General features: G+C 37.3%; 1 protein-coding gene across 3 annotated transcripts in view; it reads left to right on the top strand.

The window, feature by feature from the left end:
* The first annotated feature begins 1,021 nt into the window (after positions 1 to 1,021).
* Positions 1,022 to 26,354, top strand: part of LOC145980558 (pyruvate dehydrogenase phosphatase regulatory subunit, mitochondrial) — a 70,520-nt gene continuing 45,187 nt past the window's right edge. For 2 of the 3 annotated variants that reach the window (XM_083113581.1, XM_083113584.1), the window contains exons 1-6: positions 1,022 to 1,104; positions 4,311 to 4,557; positions 13,186 to 13,398; positions 17,583 to 17,746; positions 18,541 to 18,777; positions 22,276 to 22,386. In XM_083113581.1, the coding sequence (XP_082969707.1) occupies positions 4,334 to 4,557; positions 13,186 to 13,398; positions 17,583 to 17,746; positions 18,541 to 18,777; positions 22,276 to 22,386 (949 nt within the window). In that variant the 5' untranslated portion in view covers positions 1,022 to 1,104; positions 4,311 to 4,333. Of the gene's footprint in view, positions 1,105 to 2,967; positions 3,027 to 4,310; positions 4,558 to 13,185; positions 13,399 to 17,582; positions 17,747 to 18,540; positions 18,778 to 22,275; positions 22,387 to 26,354 lie in introns of those variants that run through there. The other variant, XM_083113583.1, reaches the window with a different exon arrangement.

The following is a 26,354-nucleotide window of genomic DNA, read 5'->3' as shown; positions in this document are numbered from 1 at the left end:
TTATTCATTTTGAATTTGTTGTTTTACATATATCACTTTCAAGGAGAAATATAAGTAGTTAGATGCATGTGCAAGATTTCTGCTGCAAATGAAACATACAACTTATGAGCTATGTTCATTTGCATTTGATAGTTTTTATCCATTGTGTACAAATTCTGAATAAGAATTCACTAAATAAACTTCATTAAATTTTAGGAACATTTTTATACAAGGTTTCTATAAATATTTTGAAGCCACTGATTTTTTTCCTGAATAAATGTACAAATAATTATGTACCATCTCACGATTTACATTGAAACTTGTAATCAATTGATTTTCTTTAGGTGTCTTGGCATGGGAATTGCAAATTATTCAAATTTGCCAGAAGCAGGCATTATTCCAGTAATTTACAGTACTACTCATTGATAAAATATTCCAAGTATATCTATGTTGCTTTCCCTCTCGCAGATAAAAAAATGAAACGCAAATCAAAGGACGTACAAGAATTATTTTGCTTTCAAAGCTTCACTAAGTTGGAAAAATTTAAAGATTCATTTTACGATTTAAATGAATGGATTTTATTTTCTACTAGCTACAGTTACCTTCCGATGAACGTACCATCAGAATAAAAATACTTATTTTCATTATTTTTTTAGAAAATAGTGTACATTTTCATTAGGCTACATTTTCAACAAATATATCGTGTGTCTACAGCATACGTGTCTTGCTTTCAAAATACCAGCAGAAGACAAGTGTTAGGTCACTTCCGCCAAGTTGACCAATCAGGAGCAAGAATTGTTCCTCCTATGCTGAACTGAGTGGGATCCGTAAATATGCGTGGTGCGTGCTAACTAATCAAATGAACGTTTAAAGCAGAAGACAGGCATTTGTTGAATATTCCCTGCTTGAACACCGCTATGCGTCTGGTAAAACGTCATTCATATCCTTGCACCAGCCTGAGACCTGCACTACACCGAGTGTCAAAAAGTGCAGCGAACTAGACGGGGGCTACTGTAGTTCCTAAAAATCTCATCAGATGGCATATCAGATAATTTGAATTCAATCGCGATATATTTAATACATCATAATTGGTATGGAAACAAATTCGGCAATAACATCTAGGGGGTAATTCAGAAATTTACCTTTTATAAATGTTATACAGCAGCTGAAGTTTTATTAGTTCAGTTGCAAAATCAAGTTATAAAGGACATTAACTGTATTTCTTTGCCTCACAGTCTCAAATTGAATTTTCAAGTTTTAATTTTAATGAAATACTCTACATTTGTTGAAAAGAAAACTGATTTTGATTGATTGATTTTATTTATTGTATTAGATTGCTCGATGCTTCTCTCATATTTTGTGCTTTTCACAACAAATTTGGAGGAATTACAGAATACCGGGAGTATCTCCGATTGCTTTCAAATTCGGCATACTCACTAATTTTGGCGTCCTAATCACGAATCTGCAGTTAAAAATTGGTGGTCACGTATAGAAAATGCGAAATAAGTAGAAATAAGGGGGTCCGTGAACAAAGTAAACACCTGTGATTTATGAAGAAAACAACTAATTTTGCAATGATTAGCGTTCAAAAACAATGTTTATGAATACCCTAAGGAACGACTGGTACTACTTTACTATACCGGAGACACCTATCAATGATTTATTTCGCAATTTTTTACATTGCTAATGTACTATTCTGCATTGCGGAACATTTCTTTTGGTGAAATAATGAATTTCTAACGAAAATAATGTCTATTTCTTACATGAACGAGTACTTACTGTTGTTCCTTATTTCCAACAAACCATCCACGTGTAGCCCCAAAAACTATTGACGTTAGCCCAAAAATTCATGATAGCCCCACGAACCATCACGGGGATGAGGTATGCCTACTAGGTTAGGTTAGGTTCCATTAGCACTCCTTTCGTTCAATTTAGCATATACGGACAATACGAGAGTGTATTGTGCTCTCGTGTGGAAAGCAAATGGCGGCAGCAGCAATACCACGTCGGAAATAGATTTTCGTAGAAAACAACATGCATTCGCATTAAAATAGATCAAAACTACATTCCCGAACGTCAACAACGCTACAGAAAATGATTTGCGTAAGTACTTTCTCCTGTAAATTTGAAGAAATCCATCTCCGATATAGTAAAGTCTTACTGAACGACTTACGATGACCGGACCCCTCTCCGATTTTCTTCATATTTGGCATACTCACTAATTGAGGCCTCCTAATCACGAATCTGAAGTTAAAAGTTGTCGGATAGAAATTGCAAAATAAGCGAAAATAAGGTGTTAGTTTTCAGAATGGAAACCTTCGATTTTCGCGAAATTTTTTGTTTCACAATACTTTTGTTTCCTGATACTACGATGCCTAACCTAACCACACGTCAATGGTTCGTGGGGCTACCGTCAATGGTTCGTATTATTTTGCAATTTCTAGATCCTGATACTACCACGACACCAAATTTTAACTGTTTGCCTAACCTAACCACACGTCAATGGTTCGTGGGGTTAGCGCCAATGGTTCGTGGGGCTAGCATCAATGGTTCACAATTATTTTGCAATTTCTAGACGTTTCCGACATATTTAAAGGTGCCAGTATGCTTTTTACACGAAAACAAACACAATTCTTCACCTAGAGAGTAATTTTTCTTATTCCTTTTTTTCGCTCTCTTAACACACAATATGGCGGGCACAGCTTGACTACTGTTGTGGGTATGCAGTGTTTCCAACCTTCTTCACTGAAAAATACCTACTATCGTGTTCATCACGTGTGCAAATTTTACATTATGCACTGGTATCGGACAGATAGCCCCACGAACCATTTCCGATAAGGTTAGGGAAGCATAGTTAAAGAAAGGAGGTTTGGAAACACTGACAGGGGGTTACATCATCAAATGTATGCAGCATCCGGTTCACGTAAGGAAAGTAAACGAATGCAATGGCAATTGTGCGTCGGTGAGATATTTCTCTTGAAAAATAGATTCAACGATGAAAGAAAATACCTCAACAAACGTTGGAAACCTTAGAGAAACTCTTTTCTGTAAGTAGTTTCTTCTGTAAAAATGAAGAAATGTGTCTCCGATGTATGAAACTGTTACCAGTACTTCTGCATTGTCTTTCTAACATATAACTGTTTAACATGAAAGGGTGCCTTCACACAACTGCAACTTACGATTGCAATAACTTCCGCTAGTAACTTTTCGTGACCATATTTCTCCAAAATTAATGATCTTCACGAGTTACAAATATAAGTGTTGGACCCAAGTTCCGATTGTTTAATTCCGAATTTATCATTGTGCACAGGCATTTTTTACATTGTTTGATTTCTAATTATGGTACTAATTATATTATTAACACATACTTTGGAGTCTTAATGAATAGTTGCTGCATGTTTTCAGAAGAACAATTTTTTCCATTCCGTAAAGTGCTACATGATTCTTTGTTTGCGGGCAGCCATTCCTTTACTGTCATCTTGGATACGAACTACTGCTGCCATATACTTCATGGGTATTATGTGCAAAGGGGTATTTTGTCATTAAATACTATGAAGAGACACAGAAGTGCCAGACATGTTTTTTGATGGTAGTGTTTCGAACATTGTTGTATTTCAAAGAATCTGTAAATGTGAGTTGAGATATTGTCTTGCAGAGCATTTATACTAAGTGGTGTGAAGAAGAACAGAAGATTCCATTGTTAAGTTAGAAGGGCCACAGGGCTCCTAGCATTAATAAAATATATATAAATTATTTCGTTGTTAGGTTAGGTGGCTCATGTTTAGGGCTCTTATGATTAAAATAACACCCCTAAATGCCTTAAACACCTGATCACATAATATCGGGTCTCGAGCACAAAATCCTCTTTAACCTCGCATGAAACTCGGCAAAAGTTCATGTCCGAGTCGACCGAAAACCAAGAATGCCTGCTCAGGCAAGTTATATTTCAAGTCTTAATTTCTCTGGTAACTAATACTTAGTGAAACTTTTAACTATGCTAATCAGTTTTTCCAAGATTCGAACTTACTTTCACAATGATTTCCAGTATTTAGAATATTTAGCACTTCTTTATACTTCTATAAAACTTGCAAAAGATCATTAAACATTTTGAACCTCTGTTTTGTTCTCAAAGCTGCAAAGATTGTTGAACACTCCACTCTTGTCTTGCAAAACATTGTCCTCACCCTCCCAAATACTTGTGAAATCAGAATAGCATTTTGAACTTGTTGGGTTATGAAACTACTGAATAAACGAAGTAGGCCTAACCAGAACATTGTAATTCCATGATGTATTTGTCTGACATGTTTTTTGATGGTAGATTTGTATTTCAGAGAACCTGCAAATGTGAGTTGAGATGTTGTCTCACAGAGCATTTATCCTAAGTGGTGTGAAGAAGTACAGAAGATGCCAAGCAGGTGCATTTCTAACGGCAGAGAAATGTTGTCACACACAGGATGCTACAGCACCAAAGGAAGCAAAAGTGGTTGTGTGCGGAGGCGGAGTACAGGGTGCAGCTGTTGCTTACCATCTAGCTCAGTTAGGATGGGGTCCTGACACTGTCCTGGTTGAGCAAGGCAGGTGCGTGTAATATTTGCGGTTCTTATGATATATATATATATATATATATATATATATATATATATATATATATATATATATATATATATATATATATATATATATATATATATATATATATATATATATATATATATATATATATATATATATATCTGCAAATGAGCCATTTTCAAGGTCATTTTCAATGTAATTGCAAATGTGTGGTTACAAGCCACCACTGTCTGGATTGTTTGTAAACATAATCCTAGTTGGTAAAATGCTAATAATGTGTGCGGTTATAAACCGTCACTGATTGCATTTTGTAAACACCGAATTCTTTACTCCTTGCATGTTCCAAGGTTTTGCTCTTTGTTTACAAAACAGAACATTTCTGAGAGGTGGCTTTGTAATCAAACAGGATGAATACAATCACTACACAGTCTAATCGTACTGTGGGAGTCACGTGAGTTGTGCTATATTGCATAGTGAAAATGGAACCTTACAGCAATGAAGAGTATATTTTACCAACTAGAACAACGTTTAAAGACAATGAAGTCAGTGGCAGCTTGTAACCACACACTCGTTTGCAGACCCCATGTGTACTGAGACACTTTTTTGCTTCTATTATTGTATACTTTCAACTGTGTCAGTTTGTGCTATTACTTATAATACACCCTGTATATATTTATTTTAGGAGGTGGAAAAGATAAGAGACTCTGACACCAGTGACCTTGGCACTTGGGGTAGCAACTGATTACGGGTAAAGCATCACACATTATGCCCCCCACAAACACATACGATCGGATTAAAAGTTATAGATACTTGACTTTAAACTCTAATTAAAAATTAACGAGTAGACCTACAAAGAAACGAGTTACATCAAAATTTAGCTTATTCAATTCTGTGTTAATCTATGCTAACCAAATCTTTTTTTGAGTATGCTTTATATTTTTTATCATCGTGAGAACAAAAAAGTGCCTTTTTTTAGTTTTGCAAAGGATCGTTCTCTTTGAAATTGTATATGTACAATACAGGTTGTTCAATCGTGATGAACGGTTTAGTACGATTTTAGTCCAGAAAGGTTTTAAACGTAATTCTTAATTTTCAGATTTTTGAAATTTGTCAAAAAATTGTTTGTATCAATTTTGCGAAAACTTTTTCTTATTATTGGGTAGTACTATAAATACAGTATTGGTCTTGTCATGTCTTGTCATGAAGCTCACACCGATGTCCATTGAAGCGTGGAAACTGCAGAAATGATAAAAATGCAAATTAGAACAGAAAGAAAACTGATATAATGGGTTTTGTGTAATCTACCCGTGGACAGTTTTTCACTAGAATATCAATCCATTATTTGACAACAGACAAAGTACAATACACCTTCTCCACATACACAAATCTACATATTTCAGATTGTTGTGCGTATCCTTTTAAAGATAATGCTATTAGAATTAAAAAATATTTTTTTTTGTATTATAATTACTACTTACTGAAAAAAGATAATATTTCCAGCAATTTGCATCACACAAAATATGTACTTTCCCATCCCACAAATAATATTGTAGCCATATGAGTATATTGTGCTATTATGCATAAATGTGGAAAATTTGGTGTGTAAATATTGCAATTACCGCCTAAGTTCCTTGGACGACATTAAAGGGAATCGGCGGAATCAATCCTCTATTACTTCCTATAGATGATAGACTAGAGTCCATGAAGCCACATCCTTTCAACCTTTGGAGTGAGTCTGAGGCAAAGGGGAGGGGGACGTAGAAAAGAAGATCTTCATCTTCCTTTTGGTGGGAGTCTTTACCTGGAACCAGTCAGGCAATTGAAAAGCCTGCTTGAGTAGGAGCTGCCCTGCTGTCTGCCTGATGATCATACAGAGGGGTGAGAAGCGCACGGAGAAAGTGTGTCGCGTTTGAACAGTGGCTTCGACAAGACAATAATTTATGTGATATAAATATAATAAGAAGTGCAGTGCTCGAAAAATCATCTTCAGAGCTAGGTGTCATCTCTGAAAATCAGGTCTCATACTAGCTAGCAATTGTGCATACTATAATAAGCTGAGCAGCATCACTGAATTCAAAACATGACTGACTCATGTGAGCATTTAATTACGAAGTGCTTGCCAAGAGAAAGCAGACAAAGGGTAAGAAATTGTTACTGATTTTATGGAATGTTCACAACGTTGATAAAAAATTGTACACTACTGTAATTTAAACTTAGAATCTTCAAAATTTCGTACATGCAAATTTAAAAAACTGCAATATTACTGCAAAACATCACAGTCGCCATGGCATCCTGCCGACAGGGATTTTTTGAGCCCTGAAGATATGTTAGATTGATTCATCTATCACTGCTAGACTCACCACTCCTCGGTGCATGTCACCATGTGACACTTGTCACATGTTATATTGTTAAATTTTTGTAAATTTGTTAAATGATGGCTTAGAACAACTCACGCCAATTCGTATTTCAGAACTTCCTTTCTTTGTTTTTCTGTGCTATTTAATACAAACAAGGCTCGAAAAAAATTGACAATTTCAAGTGCAATTAATACCATGATCATCATCTTTTTGAGGTGTATTGAATGTTTTGGCCTTCTCAACAACATCTCCCCACATTTTCATATCCTCGATGCTCTTCCTCCAATTCTTTACTTTCAAATCTTTAATTATTGCATCTTCCCATCATTTATTTAGCCTGCCTAAGGCTCGTGTTCGAGTGGTTCCCGTTTGTATATTTCTATTAGTAATCTTTCATCAGACATTCTATTTACGTTTCCAAACCACCTTAATCTTTGTGATTTTATGAAATGTATGATGTTTTCATTCCTTATTAATTAGTCGAGTTCTTCGTTGTTAATACCATGATAGAGGACTAACATTTTAATTCTTCTTTGTAGCTGATCAGTGGTGATTCTTTCATTCTTAGTTTTGGAGTTAACCACCGTGTTAATTTTAAAAACATTACCAATGTTTCGGAGGCATCTGCCTCCGTCTTCAGGGTAGTGTGTAATCTACTAAATCACATTGCAGTCCCTGGACACATGATGTGTTTGGGAATGGTGTCTATTGAGAATAAATTGTTGCCTTGTAGGATCATTCTCGGTGGCGAAGGCCCCACCTTGTCTGTCGGTCGCAAGGACCGCCAGAGAGAGTTATGAGTGGCCCAGGCTCCACTTCATCTGGTGGTCATGTCAAGACTGTTCACTCAATAGACACCATCCCCAAACACATCATGTGTCCAGGGATTGCAATGTGATTTAGTCTCAGTGACAAAAATATTGAGCCATAGGTTTGCGTGCTTGTAAAACTGTACTCCGTGGGAGGAAAAAGTCAAATATACCTCATTGGAAAGCTACAAGTGTCTGCTTTTAGACAAAATCAAGAGAAAGTGATTTCAACTCTGTTTTCTATTCAGACAAAAACGTTTGTAAAAGTGTAGTTTTTTCGTGTAATTTTTACATGAGTCGAATTCAATTGTGTGTGACTTTGTGTAACACAGTCGTAAAAATATGATTTTTTTTTGTGATTGAAGCATTTTTATTTGGAAATATCTCAGCCAAATACACTGGCTGACAAAAAAAGTTAAGCACCCAGAAGGAGTGGTTGGACGTGAATGAAACTACATATGCTGAAAGTCCATGTACCTTTATTGAACTGATTACAATATAGAATGCAAGAGTCAAGGCCGTTGGCAGTTACAGGTGGAATGGTGGCGCCAGGTCAGTAGGGTGTCGCACCCCCTCTGGCTGCAATGCATGCCCTTATGCGGTTCGGAATAGTGTCAAACAGCCTTTGGATCTTCTCCTGAGGCACGTTCGTCCACAGGTGTTGCAGCTGTCCCTCCAGATCCTGCAGGTTGGCACTAGGACTAGGACAGAGTCCCCGTCCAATGTCATCCCACACATGTTCAATGATGGAGAGGTCCGGGGATCGTGCTGGCCACGGGAGGACCTCAACATGCTCTAGGCAGTCCATAGACACATGGTCTGTGTGTGGGCGTGCATTATCTTGTTGGAACACTGTCTCAGGGTGCTGTGCCATAAGGGGTAGGACGTGTGGAGGCAGAATGTCTGTGACGTATCGCTGTGCCGTCAAAGTCTGCCGAAGCACTATTAGAGGTGACCTGAACGCATATACAATGGCTCCCCACACCATGATGCCAGGGGTCACACCTGTGTGTCTCTCCACAATGTAGGCAGGATGTGCCCTCTGCCCTCGATGCCGCCACACCCGCACACGATGGTCATCGGAGGTCATGGAGAAGCGGGACTCATCACTGAACATGATGCGACGCCATTCGTCCTCTGTCCATGCCTCCCGAGCACGGCACCACACCAATTACAGGCGACTGTGTTGTGATGTCAACGGCAACCGGCTCATGGCATGGTAGGACCCGAATCCGGTGGATGCAAGTCGTCGAGACACTGTGCGGGAACTCACAGGATGTTGTAGAGTGTCCAGTACATGTTCTCGGATGACAGGTGCCGAAGTTGTGGGATCCCGCACTGCTTGGAGCGCCATACGACGGTCCTCCCTCGGTGTGGTGTTTCTTGGTCGACCTGAACCTGCACGATGTGCATGGGTGCCCTCGTGGACCCATTGATACCAACATCGGGCCACTGTGACATCTGAATGGCCCACATGCCTGGCAATTTCCCGATACGACCAACCCGCCTCATGCAGTCCCACAATGCGACCTCTGTCAAATGCTGTCAATTGCTGGATCGGCTGTCTAACGCGTCTGCGAGGCATCGCCGGTGCTTCGTTTTCCTCTCTGAACTTCGTGCTGCACTGTCTGACTCACAGCAGGTGACTGGTCCCACCTTATCAGCAACAGGAGGTGATGTCACAAAAGCCCTCTGGTGGGCATTCTACACATTACAGATCCTTGTACATATAATCATTTACTCACACATCAATGATAAGCATGTATACCGAAATGGGGTAATCTTCGACCACTCCTTCTGGGTGCTTCACTTTTTTTTGTCAGCCAGTGTATAATGGTACTATCAGCTGTGGAACAGCCACAATTAATGATTAATTATGATGTTTCAATCTCGGAAATAGTCAGTGGAATGGTCATGAAATACATTTCAAAATGATGACCGTGGAATAAAAATCAAATTTCCATATTTCATTCTTTCACACTGTGCAAATTGAAAACAACAGAGAGAATTGCTTTTCTTGGCAACCGGTTCCCGTGCAATTCACATCATTGCTAAGAACGCATGTAGAACAAGTGAGCTTTGTTGCCAGGCGTTTCTGCTTGATCTTTAAACTCTGCAGCCAAGCAGCTTTGACACGGGAAATGAGCCGAAACAATGTGTTGCACAAAGGAAAGCATTGCAGAGATGCTGAAAGTTTCTTTTGTCACTTCTGTGTTTACACTCCTGCCATGAATATTGCCTAAACACCCACATAGCCATAATAATTCTTACGTGCATTCTGTCCAGGCAATCGGTCTCTCATAAGTTTGTGAGTTTGTTCGTATGCACAGTATTGAGTGATGGCGGTTCTGTGAAGCGATTTTTTTGTTGCATGATAGTGGCAAGACGATAATATCATAGTGGTGCAAAAGAAATGATAGTCAATGCCAAGAAATATTTCGACGAGGAGAAACGAATGAGCGCATCTCACGACATAAACCAAGGTGTCAAGTGCACAGCGGAGTGTTTGGGGGTTACTTCAGCACAGTGAAAAAGGTATGTAAATAGAAAAGGAACAACAAAAATTTACATCGACCCAATATTTTATTGGGCGAGTTTTTGCAAGATGTGGTGAGAAGAAAGATACACAACTTTTATTTTCATTTTCCAGTTTAACAGAATCCATTATGAACATCGTTTTATACTTTTACCTTTCACTCATTATGTTTATTGAAAATTTATTACTTTTTAGTACTTCTGTCTCTCTAAATGTACCCACAACTCCGTGCTTATTACAACAGTTGCAGCTATGTAACAGATGAAAATATAAAAGCAATATTTCAGGTGGAAGGTATAGCAACATGTTAAATGCTGAAACAACCACCACTACACAATACAATGCTTAAGTGAATTTTGCAGATAAACACAATTTACATGCATTTTTGCTCGAAATATATTTTAAAATGTTAGTTGGCTTCAAAAGTGCAATTTTTTAAATATAATTTTTATGCTTTGCTATCGCTAGTACGCACCTCGCTCTGTTTCCATTGCTTATGAAATTGCTGTACACAGCAGGTGCGTTATTATTGTATACAGAGAAGACTGGATCTCTCATCGACTTCATTCAAATCGTCCTTATTGAACATCGTTTTACTCAATATATCTGTTTAAATGTGCGACATATAATAATGCTGGGAAAATGACGTTCATATAAAGCTGAGTGGAGTTGTTTTCTATCTCTTTAAGTTCACTTTATGCACAGGTAGGCTAATCGAGACTGGACTTACGGTTTAAAGTGGGATCTGAACCACTATGTATCTCCATCAGCTATCGAAGGAGACGACGTTCATATGAAGTTAACAGCTAGAAGAAATCCCCTCCCAGAAAACCTGCAGAACTCCATTTGCAATATGGTAAATATTTCATTCATAATTTTATGTTGCCACGATACTTTGGATCGGCTCGACGGAATGCACTTGCGCGATTCTCGCACCAAAGTTGAGCAAAACGGCAATGCTGTGGAAGTAGTCTGTTGCCCGCGGAGTCTTGAGATTGGCTGCACCCGGCATACGTCATGCACCCATTTACCATATTAGGAGTGCGAAAGAATAATTAATATCTGGAACCATATTTGAGGTACACACGCCAAACTTCTTCAATTTGTTCATATGTGTTATATCAACAGTTTCTTGCAATTTCATTGAATTTGTAATTATGCATTTCAAGTTTGCACATTTCCCTAAAACGCCAATTTTGAAGCATCTAGTAAAAATGTGCATTTGATTTTTTCTACAGAGGTGCAAAAATAATCAAACTTAAGTACACAAAATCTTAAAATTATATGTACAGTCGATTATGAACTGTATGGTGTTAAGTTCCCCGTTTGTGAAAATTGGAAGAAAAACTACACTTTTCAGTGATTTTTTTATTATAGTAAGATAACAAAGTTAAGATTAATTTTCAGATAACGCTTATTAAAAAGTAGATACTTGAAGCTTTCCAATGAGGTATATTTGAATTTTGTCCTCCCATGGAGTACAATTTTACAAGCGTGTAAATCAAGGGCTCAATATTTTTGTCACGGATAATAGTAGATTACACACTACCCTGAAGACGGAGGCAGAATCAGCCTCCGATAGGTTCGTATTTTTTTAAAATTAACACAGTGGTTAAAAGTCCAAAACTAAGAATAACATTTTTACCTTTCTTAATGAAGGTTTCTAAGATGATCTGCACCACATTGCAGTCTTATGCATACAATCTTCCTCTATCCAATGTGTGAAAATCATGTAACATGTAGTAACCAGATCTGTTCATATATCCATTTTATATTCTCAGTTGTTAATTTGAAAGAAGTCTTCCTTTGATTTTGCCACGAAAGTAACAAATGTTTGCTAAATGTTTCACTAATAGTAAATTCATTCAATAGAGTTAGTTTGGCTGAGAAACAGGACGTGAGATTGAAACATGAAACATTTTACCATTCTATCAGAAACATTATAGACTGCAACAATGACATTGATTGACATGTTACAGAACATATTGTGTTAAGGTCTCCAGTAAAATGTCTGGAAAGTGTAAAATGTAAAGAATCTGAGATAGTAACACTGGCAAAGAAGGATAAATCTACAGATTCTTTAAATTTTTAGTATCATCGTAAACATTCAAATATTACAAATATTTCAGAAAACGTGAAAGATTTTGTAACAACACAACATTTAGTAAAACAGGTGAGTGTTTTTGGCATTTGTACAATAAGTCTCTGTACATCACAAAGTTTTAGTCATAAAATTTTGAAACTACATCCTGTCATAGCTAGATATATACTTGAATTTTATCTTATCCCTAGGTTACCCAGGGGGGAGGGAGGGGGGCTGGCTGTCAGGCCCACCACCTCTATTTTTTTCGATTTTTCAACTGTGGAAATATTTATAAGTAATTGAAAATAAATTACATTGTTCCCTTGGATGTTCCCAATGTACATAATGTAATGTATATAGGAGGCAAAATGCACAAGGTGGGTCTATCATGTGCCATCTTTGAATGAAGACACTCACGTTAGTGAGAGTGTACAATTGGTTGGTAATGATGGTAATTTTGGTAATTATTATAATTAATGAACAACTACACCTCTATGAACAAAAAAGTGTTAATGAAAAGTTATTATGTTTTTTGTGAGTTTTAGTGAATGGTAAAATATGTGTGTAACACTCATGCAATAATTGGCTATTATTTCTGATTATGATGATAATTTTGATAGTTATTATAATTAATAAATAACTGGAAATATATAATCAACAAAAGAAGCAGTGATTCAATATCAAAATGATTTATTGAATTTTAATGATAAAAAACTGTGGGCCTGTGAGCCCCCTCCCCCTCAGGTAAGTATGTTTCTCAAATGGCATTAGTAAGTTAGGGTTAGTTCTCAAGTAGCTACCATGCTCCAGTGTGGGTACTACCAAAGATCTATTTATACTTTTTTGTAGGCTTGGCGGAGGAACGACATGGCATTCTTCAGGACTGATTGGGATGTTCAAACCTTCTCCCATGGAAACAAAGCTCGCCCAATACAGCATTCAGCTGTACAAGGAAATGGAAGCGAAAGGCCTAAAGACTGGCTGGAAGGAATGCGGGAGTCTCCTTGTAGCTCGTACAAGGGACAGGATGACAGTCTTCAGAAAAATGAAAGCACATTCTATGTAAGTCATAGTTCTGAGGATTTGAGTATGTTTACAGGGTGGCTACTCGCCGGGAATTATGCGTGAATTATTGGCTCCGGGAATTCTGCGTGGAATTTCTTCGTAGACGTGAAAAATGTCAACTCCAATCCAAATCCCATTGAATTAATACATATTTAAGTCTCTCATTTGAGTTTGGAATTCTTATGCAATTAACAATTTTTCGTAGATTAGTATATCCAGTAACATTTGTGACTTGTGTTTGTATACAACAGAGGTCTCCAAACAGACCGAGCCATTGAGCTTCTTCCCACATTTCAAAATACATGACAAGCTACCAAGTGTGGTTTGAATTTTTTACGATCCCTTGGTTGTTTATAAAAACTTTAGGATATATAATAATTTTTTGCAGCAACAAGACACCATATAATCAATTTTTCAGCAATAAGACACCAGGGACCTCGGGTTCGAATCCCGGCATAAGCATGTGATTTCTTTTTGAGTGTCCATTCATCAATTTCATCATATCATCAATCATCCTCATAGTGGCAGAAAAACGACGCTAAGTAACAAAAATCAAATCAAATCGCATCAAATTATTATTTGTAATTTCTCTGCAACATACAGAAGAACTCAAAACATGTAAATACTTTTCTTACAAACACAGTAAAATTTTTAAACTTGCCTCTAATTATTGTCATCTCACTTCTTATCATGTTAATAAGGATGACACTCATTTTCATCCACATAATTTATTAGGTTGGGTGAATGGGTTGTTACAGATATTGGAACGAGTTGTCTAGATGTCCATCTGTCCGTAAAAGCAGATCTTTCTGCCACTCAAATATTGCCACTCTTATCTACAGTCTATTCCAGCCAAACCCCTTATGAGCTACTGGAAATGATCCAGTGAGCTACCAGTAGCTCGCGATCGGCAGTTTGGCGATCCCTGGTGTACAGTATGTATTTCGAGTCTGAGTAGCCGGTAATGTGTAAGGTTGAAATAGAGAAAACATCTGCTTGTACCCTTGAATTTTTGGAAATTTCATGTTGAAAACAGGGAATTATACTTGAATTTTATCATGCCCCTGGAGTGGCCAACCTGGTTTAGCTAAAGAGTGGCCAAGAGTGTTGAGCAATTGCCTCACAATCTCACTACCAAGGGATTCACGTTCGAGACTTGGCCTGGGCATGTGCTCCTTTGTGAATATCACTTCATCAATTTATCATTCATCCTCATCTTTGTGATTAAACAAAAGTATAAGAAAAGTGATGCCAAATAAGACAATACATCTTTTTTGTTAAAATATCAAATTGCTTAAAAGGTGTGAAATGTTACGTTTAGGGCTGAGCCGATGCCTATGTATCGGTATCGGAAAGTATCCGTTGGATTTTATTTATCAATACATTTCCAGCAATTTTTTTTTTTTTTTTTTTTTTTTTTTTTTTTTTTTTTTTTTTTTTGTCTCTGCAAAAAATGCCACATGGCGCCTAATTATACTGGAGGTTGTGCAAAATTCAAATTCCATTCACTTTGTACCAATATTATGTGGAGAAAACAACAACTCTATTTTGTGCTTACGTAACAGGTATTTTTTTATATTCGGATTTAATTTCTGAATATTTCAAGCAAACTTCTAGTAAATTGATGCTTATAATTCGTGTGAACCAGCACTCATGCCTAATATTAATCAATATTTGAACTTTTTATCAAGCACCAGTATCGGCGGGAATCTGTGAGAGTATTGTTATGGGTATCGGTTGAAAGTGGTTTCAGCTCAGCTCTAGTTAAGTTACATACATATTATAATTGTCAGTATTTTACACTAATATACTTCTATATATTAATAAACTTTTTTAACCCTAGAACACTACCGTGTTCCAATATTACAGTGTAACTAGTGCTATGTAAATTTTACGTACATGAAGGAAACTATTTTTAAAACAACCTCTATATCATGAAAACAAAATGACGATTCTTTGTGAACATTATTTTGTTTATTTTTCCTTATATTGGAGTTTTATTCTTCATTTTAAAATGTATTAACATGGTTTTATTAAACATAGAATATTTTAAGAGATGATCTTGAATGACAAGCCCGTTTGTACATTAAAAATGAAGGCGAAAAGTTCAAACAATGAAAAACAAACAATAATAATATTCATAACGCTATAAATAAGGAACGAATGATGATGTTATATCCTCCTTGATGTTTTTAGAATTATTAATTTGTTGGTGATTTACAAGATCATTGTTTTTCTTAAACTATAAAAACTTATAATTTTAGTCTTACAAGAAAATAATGCTTGGTTCTAAACTTTTGTTTTCAAAATAACTATCTTGTTTGTGAATGTCCATTCATCAATTTCATCATTTGATCACTCATCCCCATCTTCGCAAATTAGCCAAGAGGCACAAAACGCGAAGTAAAATAAACTCAATCAATCAATCAATCAATCAAAATAACTATCCAAATCGAATTTACAAATGTGAAAATTTGAGCACAAAGCATATGTAAATTTTACATATGGTAGTGTTGTAGGGTTAAAATATTTGGTCTTAGGCTGTGGAGGAAGGGAGAAGACTAGGGCTGTGCAAGCACTGTGTACAAGTGGTTAGACACACCCATTTTACTTGTTTTTCGCATCTTCAAGGAAGTCACATTGCCATGCCAATGGCATCCCAGGTTCCAAACTCCCTAGAAATCAAGTGGACAGCTTCGTAATCATCACTATCTTCTTACTGAAATGAATAATTTTATTCACAATTTCTTATCGATTTTTTCTTGTGTATTTTAGTAGGCTTCAGGCTTTGCAGATAGATTAGGTAGCTAGAATGTATGCTTATGGTAGGTACATAACTTGTACAGTCATGATTGAAAGTAACTAGCAAAGAAAATTTATTTTCTTTGACCTGGTGTTCTGAGTTTAGAAGCTCATCCACTCTAACAAACATTTTGTCCATTATGATTAAAAACACAAATAAAGTAACCCTCGAAATACTACTGATTCTATTTTGGTGTGTATACTCCTGTTTCTATCAAGCCCAGTCAGTCAGTGGTTTGAGTGAGTTGATTGGTGGCATCTGGTCACTGACATTCACAGTTTTGTTTCGGCATGGTTGGTCCTTTAGGGCTGTCCCTTTCATCTTTCATTAACCTAAAGAGGAAAAAGAGAAATCAAAACTAAGAAAAATAAAATGTACATCACACTTTTTCTGAACAGGAGTGTACACACCACATCTGCTGAGATTGACTTGACTGTTCTTAATAGAAATTACAGCTGTTGCTTCAGATTTGAAATGTGATTTACAAGGGTCATTTAACATTGGCTGAGACATTTGTAAATAAAAAAGTGTTAAATTGCTGGAGAACGAAAAACTGCATGTACCTTCAACCTTTCGTGAGTATTGTGCGTTCGCCCCAATGTAGTTGGTGTATGTGCAGTAATGTTAGCAAAAATGGCAGCAAGTAGTGTGTCTGTATCTGTGGAGCAGATGTATGATCAAATTCCTTGTGATGGAGAATCTGAAGCCAACTGAAATTTTGAGAAGATTGCAAGCACAGTATGAGGAACAAACAATGTCACAGGAAAGAGTGTATGAATGATGTCAACACTTTGGTGAAGAACACTAGCTGCTGACAAATGAACTGCATGGACACATTTGCTGACTGGGACACGTCAGTGTGTTCTTTATGTGGATGTTTTTTTTTCTTGAGGGGGTCAGAAAGCATAATGATTAATGCACACTGTTCCTGCACATTAATGAACGGTGCCGTATGTAATGCCATTCTCAAGGAAAAACCAGGGATGTTGTCTGTAAATGTCATTCTTCACCATGACAATGCACGGCCTCACATGGTCAATTTGACAGCAACAAGAAGATCATATAAGAGGGAAGAAATCGAAGATGGATGAACCAATGATGAAAAATGTCCTTCAGTGGCTACAACAGTAGTCAACTTCCTTCTATGCCAAAGGACTCGGAGAACTGACTCAATGATGGCAGTGATGCTTGGATGCTCAGGGATATTCCTCTGAAAATCACACATAGTGTGGTGCTTGTAGAACTTACCAATTTTTTTCCTATAAATAAAAGTCTCGATAAACCTTGAACTACCCTTGTATCTTTCAAAACACGCACGTTAAAGAAATAATATTTTTATTTCCTATTTTTATCAAAACTGTCAATATTTTTATTGCAGCACTCGCAATATTGAATGTGAACTGGTAACACCCCAAGAAGCAGAGAAACTGTGTCCCCTGATCTCTGTCGATGACCTCCAGGGAGGTTTATGGATTCCCGGAGATGGTGTGGGAGATCCTTACGAGCTCTGTCTCTCACTTATCAGCGAGGCCAAGAAGGGTGGTGAGTCCTTAACTACATTCTACAAGAGTGAACTATTGGACCTTATGGGGTGTTTCTTTCTGCATGCCACCCCAAATAATGATAGATACGGTTTATTAATTAGTGTTGTCTAGTATCAGCTGATGATGTCATATCTCTAAGAGCTTCCACTGTAGTTGAAGTGGGGATAAGATAGGAAAAAAGGAAGTGGTGAGATAGCTTTTGTAAAGTGCACATTAAATGGGCATTAAAAATGGAGAAACAAAAGCATCATCCACATGATTGAGCAAGTATATGAAAGTTATTTTGTGTGTTTAAGAATTTGGAAACTGTGAAGCTTCCAATAATTTACTGCAAGTCATTTGGGAGGTCAATAACAGCAGTTCTTTGCTACGCTATTGTTCTAATAAAGTACCGGGATGGACTACATCTGTGTGCTGTGGGGAAACCCTGGAGCTGATCACATCACTTCCAAAATGGCTGAGGTCAAGAATGTGTGGGTTTCTACCCCCACATCCCCTAAATGTGCTATGAGCATGGGGAACTTTACTTTTATCTATCTTCATTGAATCTGAAGACACTAAAAATAACAACATTTTGTTTATTGTTACTAGTTAAGTGTCATCATTACACACACAAACTGTTCTTCTGGTATATTTCCTCAATTGTATGACTTCAGCATTTAAATGTGACATCCATAAGGCAAAATTAGCAATAAATAGGAAAACAAACAAAAAAGCCAAAATGTCCAATTTGGTTTGGTATGGCTAGTGTATTGCTGTGATGAAGTCCTCAGATTTTTTTCTCCTTTTCAGGAGTGCACGTTGTGGAAAACTGTCAGGTGCAGAAGATATTGAACCAAGACGGCAGAGTCGTGGCTGTTGACACTGATAAGGGGATGATTGAGTGCCAGTTCTTCGTTAACTGTGGAGGATTCTGGGCCAGAAGGATTGGGCAAATGAGCGAGCCCTTTGTGAAAGTTCCACTCCATGCCTGCGACCATTATTACTTGCACACTAAGCCTATTCCCGGACTAGACCCTATGACACCAGGTACAACATGTTGGAATATGTTTACATTTATTTCCTTTCATGTGCGAGCCATAGGCTGTACACACTACATAATATTTGAATTTTTCTACGCTGTCTCTTAGTTTGTCCCCTATGTACACATTCTTCCCCTTCCCCAACAGCTTATTCACTCCACTCGTTCTTCTTCCTTCTTCCTCGCCTCACTTCTCTTTTCCTTCACTCTCACCAAAAACACTCCCGCTTTCTCCAACTTTTCCACACTTGTTGTACTCTGTTCCACAGCTAATTTGAGTGCTCCTTCCTTTTCCAAACCCTCCAACCATGTGTCCTGCGGGGTGTACGTTCCCGGACATGCAAACAGGTGATCCCTCCCTCTCTCTTCACTGCACTGTCTCCATCCCCCCAATCTCAACCATACTACTCCCTCTCTTGCTTCCTTGCTTACTTTCTTCATATATTTTGCTTGTTCCCATTCCCGGAAGTCTCTTAACTGGAGGTCTAGTGATATTATCGTTGGACTTTCCATCATTATTTCTTGCTGGTCTATATCTTCTAGCTGCTGTTTAACGAGTTCAAGTATGCCTTGGTCTAGGATGGCTATTCTAGTTTATTGAACGCTAAGCACTGATGGTTTGTGTTTCCTACAGCAGTCATACTTAAATCATATACTTCTTATTTCAGCCCTTGATAAATAGGTCTAGTGTTCGACACAAAGATGTCTCACGAAATACGAGTGAGAGTCAAATGAAACCCTTAGAAGTCCGACAAAATTTACAGGACAGATTGACTCTGAACAGCTCAAAATTTACAAATTTACTGCTATTTACAAAATGACCTCAAGGCTGCAATACTGATCAAGTGAGCTTCACAGCACCATTTTTGTCATTTTAAAGATTGTGCCTCCTGCATACACATGCACCAATAGTGCTTTCTTGCCCTCCGGAAGCCTGAAACTTACAAACATTCTACAGCAAATGAAAATTCAATGCGTCTATGCAAGTTTACAAATAGAGGAGGAGTTCAACAATGACCTCAATCTGCATGCAGATGGGTGGAAATACCTTCACGGTGGCTCATAAGTAATTGCACATAGATTCCAAATATGATTCTTCCTGAGGTATACAGCCACAAAATCAGACTTCTGAAAATATATGTGGATCAGTAATAAGCCTATGCTAAAATGTAGCAGACTTGTTCAACTTTACGTGCAGAAATCTACTAGACAAAAACAAATTAAGGTTTTCATTTGACTGTCCCTCGTATTTACATATTTCCCTACATTTATCAATTTTACAACTTTTGGACAAATATTTAATTAGACAACATGGGATCTACAAATTATTCGTTTATCTTTTACTCTAATTACTTTCATAATCCATCCATTTTCAAAGAAAATAAAATTTCTTGGGAAGTATCCATGGTACCACCACACTCATGTTAATAAAACTGACTGTTCCACTTCAGGCACATCTTTTATTCGGTTTAATTAAAATATCAACGACTTATGAAAGAAAACTCCTTCATATGTTCACTGGGGGCAAAGGTTCGAAGTTCATATTTTTTGAGTAATTATTTAAAATTTCCTAATGCCGTAAATTCAGGTTTCCCCCCCCCCCCCCGAAGTTACAGCATGGGCATTACATATGCTCATACAATGGTCTTTTATTATGCTTCCATCCAAATTTGGTCCATCCACCATCCGTAAGGCTGACGCTAGAAAGTGAAATTCCGGAAACTGTTCCGTAAGCTAAGCTGGCAACACTGCCACTATAATACAAGGTTATTATTTTTTTAGCCAAGAAGTATCAGTCTGATTCCAACAAAACTTTTCCTGGTTGTAGGAATGTTCAACCACCACTCACTACATTTTTTTCATTTACTTTGGTCTATTTGGAGGGAGGGGGGAAGCAGGGTCATTTAAAAAAAAAATCAATTTTCTACTGCTTCCTTTAACACTAATTATTGGAAGACAGAATGTATGAGTTTTACCTCCGCTAAGAGCCCTGTCTTTAAGAAAGAAAACAAAACTGATTTAATCTCTCTACGACAATTAGTTCTCAAGTTATGATTTTTTTCGTAGTACGTGGCTAGTTTGAAAAACGTGCAATTGAAAAGGTGCCTGCTTCAACGGGACTACTAACTAACTCTCTAGCCTTCTTAAACCCGAAGGTTCAAGGCTGCAGCAACACAGGCCTTCCATCTGTCCCTATCCTGAGCAAGATCTGTATACTCTTTTCCATCCCTACCGATTTCCTTTAGGTCCATCTCAACGTTGTCCCTCCATCTTCGTCTTGGCCTTCCTACAGGTCTCTTACCATCAGGTTTCCCAACAAGAATCCTGTAAACTCCTCTTTCCTCTCCCATTTGTGCCACATGGCCTGCCCACCTAAGTCTTCTTGATTTAATTATTCTAATAATATCTGAACATGAATATAAATTATGTAGTTCTAAATTATGTAACCTTCTCCACTCACCTGTCTCCTCATCCCTTTTAGGTCCAAAGATTTTCCTAAGGATCTTATTTTCAAATACTCTCAATTTATGTTCTTCTTTCAATGTAGGGACCAAGTTTCACACCCATATAATACTACAGGCAAAATTACTGTTTTGTATATTTTAACTTTTAGTTTCTTAGATATTAAACGAGAAGACAAAAGTTTATGAATAGAAAAGTAACATGCATTTCCTGAATTAAGCCTACTTTTTATTTCCTCTTTAATATAATTTTCATTTGTTAATATTACTCCTAAGTATTTGGAAACTGGTTCAAATGAGTTGCTATCAATAATTAGATTTTGATTATTACCTAACACTTGGTTTTGGCCTGTAAGCATATATTTAGTTTTCTCTTTGCTAACTTCCAAACCTATCTCTTTAGCAGTTTTGAAAAATATTTTAGCATTATTCTTAATTGTATTCACATTATCCCCTAATAAGTCTACATCATCTGCATATGCTAACAACTGAGTCGTACCATTTAATTTTAGTCCTTCGTTAGTTTCTTTTACCTTCCTAACAGCATATTCTAAGGCAAAATTAAAGAGCAATGGAGATAATGCATCTCCTTGTTTTATCCCATCATGAATTGTAAATTTGTCAAACACATTAATACCCACACGAATTTTACTTTCTGTTTCTCTGGTGCATACTTTTATCATATTAACAAGCTTCTTAGGTATTCCAAACTTGACTAATATATTATATAATTTTTCTCTTTTGACCAAATCATATGCTTTTTTTGAAATCAATGAATAGCTGATGGACATTTTTATTATATTCCCACTTTTTCTCAAGTGTGTGTCTGATGTGAAAAATTTGATCTGTAGTTGATCTGTTACGTTTGAATCCACATTGATAATCACCTATAATTTCATTAGCATATGGGGTTAATCTTGTTAAGAGAATGTTAGATAATATTTTATATGTTGTTGAGAGTAGAGAAATTCTTAACAGGCACTTATTTCAGTTGTCCCATTTTAAACAGTATGCCCAGTTTAAGTTTTGGGTTTTCTATTGCAGTTCTCAGAGATCAAGATGGTTACATTTATTTCCGTGAAAATGAAGGCCGTCTGCTAGCTGGAGGATTTGAGCCTATTGCAAAACCTGCTTTCGAAGATGGAAGTATTCCAGGTGAGAATAACTAAAAATAAATCAATTCCACTGAGATATGTGTCTAGAATGAAGGTGCAAAACTTTAGGCAAAAAGGGAACTATGTAAAGTAGAGAAATTATATATTATTGCATGAATATCTATATTAGTATGATGGATGAGGAAATTATGAAATAAGTTGATATTAGGGGAAAATATTATGGGTGCCAAAGGTGCCAACTTAAAATAAATTTGGGGAGCAGGTTGGCATAAACAATATTTTATACATGGAAATATCGTATCATTCTAAAGAATGATTTGATCAGAACACAATATCTGTCCCTCTATGTGAAATAGGTGGGGGAGGGGGGGGACAAAGTGCCTTGCCATCTATACTCTTAGGTCTTTTGCTACACCTCGCTAGTGTCATATCTAAAGCCCGGATTTTTATGTAATATCAACCCCTAAAATATGTACATAAATATGTAATAAAAATGTCTGAAATATGTAAAAAATATGTAAATTCATAATGAAATATGTACTATAAATATTTATTCCAAACGTTACTTCCTATTTTTGTTACATTTTTTCCTCACAAAGGGATATATTTATTTCAAAAAGACTTACAAAAATTGAAGTTACAATATTACAATGCTTACATTAAGTATTTTTTATGTTCTTATAGAGCAAAAATATTAACCACAATTTGAATATATTCAATATTTAATATACAATGTCACCAGGTACCATTCAAAATGTTCAGTAGTAAATTTTCGTTGCCCAAATTTTTCACTAAAAAAGCACTTACAAAAATTCAGGTTACCTTTGATCTTGGGGCAGGCACTGTATTTAATTATTTAACTTACAATATGTTACCAGGTACATTTCCAAATGTTCAGGAGTAAATGTTTGTCGGCGATCAGATAATATGTTCTTGTACGCAGAGAAACTTCTCTCCACGTCACAAGAAGTAACCGGAGCGTACTTCAGGAGGTGAATGTGGTCGGGAGAAATATCATTGGGAGGGTTAACTGTTTCACCATTGAGAATGCGGCTCACTGTAAATAAGCTGACGTAACCTGGGTTTCTTTCAGTCACTGCGTCAAATTTTCTTCGAGCTTTCTCTCCCACATCTCCTCCAACAGCAGACAGTTTCTTTCTTGCATCCTCATATATATCCATGGGTTCCAGGAGAGGAAGCCCAACAGTTTCAAGTTTTTTTTTATGCTTGTATCAATCCAACCAAAATTGCTGTTTATGTATGCCATATCGCAAACAAGTTTGGTGTCCTTGAAGAGATTTTGAGCAGTGCGTACCGATACAGCTGAGTCCGCCGAAAATGAGTCAAGCACAGATTTCACTTCTTCAAAATGTTCGTTGTAAAACTTACTTGCCCGGATCCAAGTGCCCCATCTAGTAAGAATAGGTTCCGGAGGAAGTGGTACACCTGGCAATTGTTCCTTGTAAACTTGCACACGTTGTGGTGCCTTCAGAAACACCTTTTTCGTGGAAGAAATAAGTTGGTTGACTTCCGGGAAATTGCCTCTCACCTCCTCAGCAATGCGTTGGAGAGCATGTGCCAAGCAAGTAAAGTGGATCAAGTTAGGATAAAACACTTTAAGTGCCGTAGCAGCTTTTAACCCTATGACGCACTGTCTGTGAACATGAGAAGAACTCTCTCTTCTTGTACGCCATCCGGATACAACAATTTAAGACTGTCATTCACAAATCTTGCTATGGTGAAATGATTAGTACGCTCTAGAACTTTGCATGCAATGAGATGTGGTGTAGATGGAGAATCAGCAATTAGTGTTCCAACAATGAAATTACTTACATACCGTCCCAAAGCATCAGTTGTTTCGTCGATGGAAATCCACACATAGGAACTGCCTACTTCTGCCCTGATTGATTCTAAAGTTTCTTTGTACGAATGTGGAAGATATCGCTTTCGAAGGGTTGACTCGTCAGGAAGTTTACGGCCACAATATTTTTCCAGAAAATCCCGGAACTTCGGTACTTGAATTTTATACCAAGGGATGTTTGCTGCAATCATTGCTTCGCACATTTCCTTGTAAAACACACTGAATGAAGAATTCTCTTGCATCTGGGTTAGTAAAACTTGCTTCTTTTCACTCCGTAGTTGTTTGTTTTTCACATGAAGTGAAGTGCGAACATGTTGATCTAATTGAGACTTCATAGTGCACCCAACTTTTTTATCGCACACTCGACAAAAAATAACTTTACCATCCGTAGTAAATGCATCATTGACTGCTATCCAAGATCGCAACTTTTGAGATAACGAGGAGATAGGCGGAGCCATTCCAGCTTTCTACAGCTAAAACACTGTTTAAATACTGAGGCAAGCTCTTCTTAAAACTCCAATGGTTAAAATGAAAAGGCGATGAAATATATATACGAAATTCTACGGTTGAGTTAACAATACTTCATTCAAGATTTGTCGCCGCCGGCTGCAAAAATCAAAACGATCAAAACAATGTTCGGATGAAAGGTAAGTGCCTCTCAGCGTTGTACTTGCCGCCTTCCATTGTTGGTTCTCTTCATTCGCTGTGTGTTGCTTGCCGCTCCATGTTACAAACTGGAAACTGAAACACTGTCGAATCTTGATGTAATTGTTACGATGCGGCGAATCAACGAACTGCTATATACGTACAACGAAGGCAAATCGCACTTTTAAGTTACTATATTTTTTAGACCTGGAAATGGGGAGGGGAAGTGAGAAGATACTTTTTTAACTAGTAAGCCAAAAGTTCATTGCATTTTCCTCTTAAGGACTGTTTTATGTAAAAAATATTTCATATCTTAGGAATATGTAACATTTAGTAAAATATGTAAAAATATGTAATATAAAACTTCACTGTGACATCTCTACTGACGTAATTCGTCAATATATTTTAATTCCACGCTTGTACATATAAAGGAAAAAATATGTAATTACATAGAAATCCGGGCTTTAGTCATATCATATGGTCTCGTTATGTCCATAGAATTCCAAGTTCGATGCCTGGTGGAGTCACATTCAGATTCCAATTTAAACTGTAGGCCATTAAGATAAAGCCATCTCGACTAAATATACTATGTACTTATTCTCAAAAATGTATTACTATTCTTGAAAACTTTTAAATCACAGAATATTGACAAAAGAAATAACAATTACTATCAATTCATTGTAAAGGTGAGTCAGTGAGTCAGAAATATGACTACATGTATGGTCTTCTGCCAATGTTCCATGAGAACCACTATCCCAAGACAATACCTTTCAGCTGGTTTCGAGGTCAAATCCTCATGCACCCCTGTTTCCATAGCATCCAATGTATTGAGCTGTTGTCTTTGTGGGAAATGCACGAGAGAGTGAAACAAATGGTCATCTGATGGCACGAGATCAGGGCTGTGTGGGGGATGAGGCAACATTTCAATTCCCTCCAAGTCCTGCAGTTTCTGGGTAAAAATTTGTGACCGGTGTCATGGTGCGTTATCGACCTCCAACAAGGCTCTCTTCCAACGCATCAATGTTGGGTACTTGTGGAGCATAGCATTATGGACCCGCTGCAATTGTACAATGTAAAGGTTCCCATCGACATCACGACCATCTGGTACGAGTTCCAGAACACTGGACCAACGATATTCCACCATATACACAGCATGACCTTCTTTTCAAACCTTCCTCTTTGAACAAGTGTCATTGTTTCTTGCCGTTGCCGAAACCACTGCTCACTGCAGAATATCGTGGGAAGCTCTACTTTTCGTCACCTGTGACAATTCGATGCAAAAACCTGTTGTCCCGTGGATTTTGAAGCAATTGTTCACAGATGGAGATGTGCTGTAGTAGGGCATCTGCATCCATGGCACCCGGTCTCCCACATCCAGGCTTGTCTTCCGCACCCCATGCCCCAGACGAGAACTGCTTGAACCATTTCTGTGCTGTCCTAATGTTCACTGTGCCCTCACCTTCCACCACACAAGTTTCCCTCGCAGCTTTCACCCCTTTTTC

The sequence above is a fragment of the Lepisma saccharinum genome, chromosome 28, assembly GCF_977018435.1.
Source record: "Lepisma saccharinum chromosome 28, izLepSacc3.1, whole genome shotgun sequence".
NCBI lineage: Eukaryota > Metazoa > Arthropoda > Insecta > Zygentoma > Lepismatidae > Lepisma > Lepisma saccharinum.
Note: the sequence above shows the minus strand (reverse complement) of the source record. Positions and strands in the feature narration are given on the sequence as shown.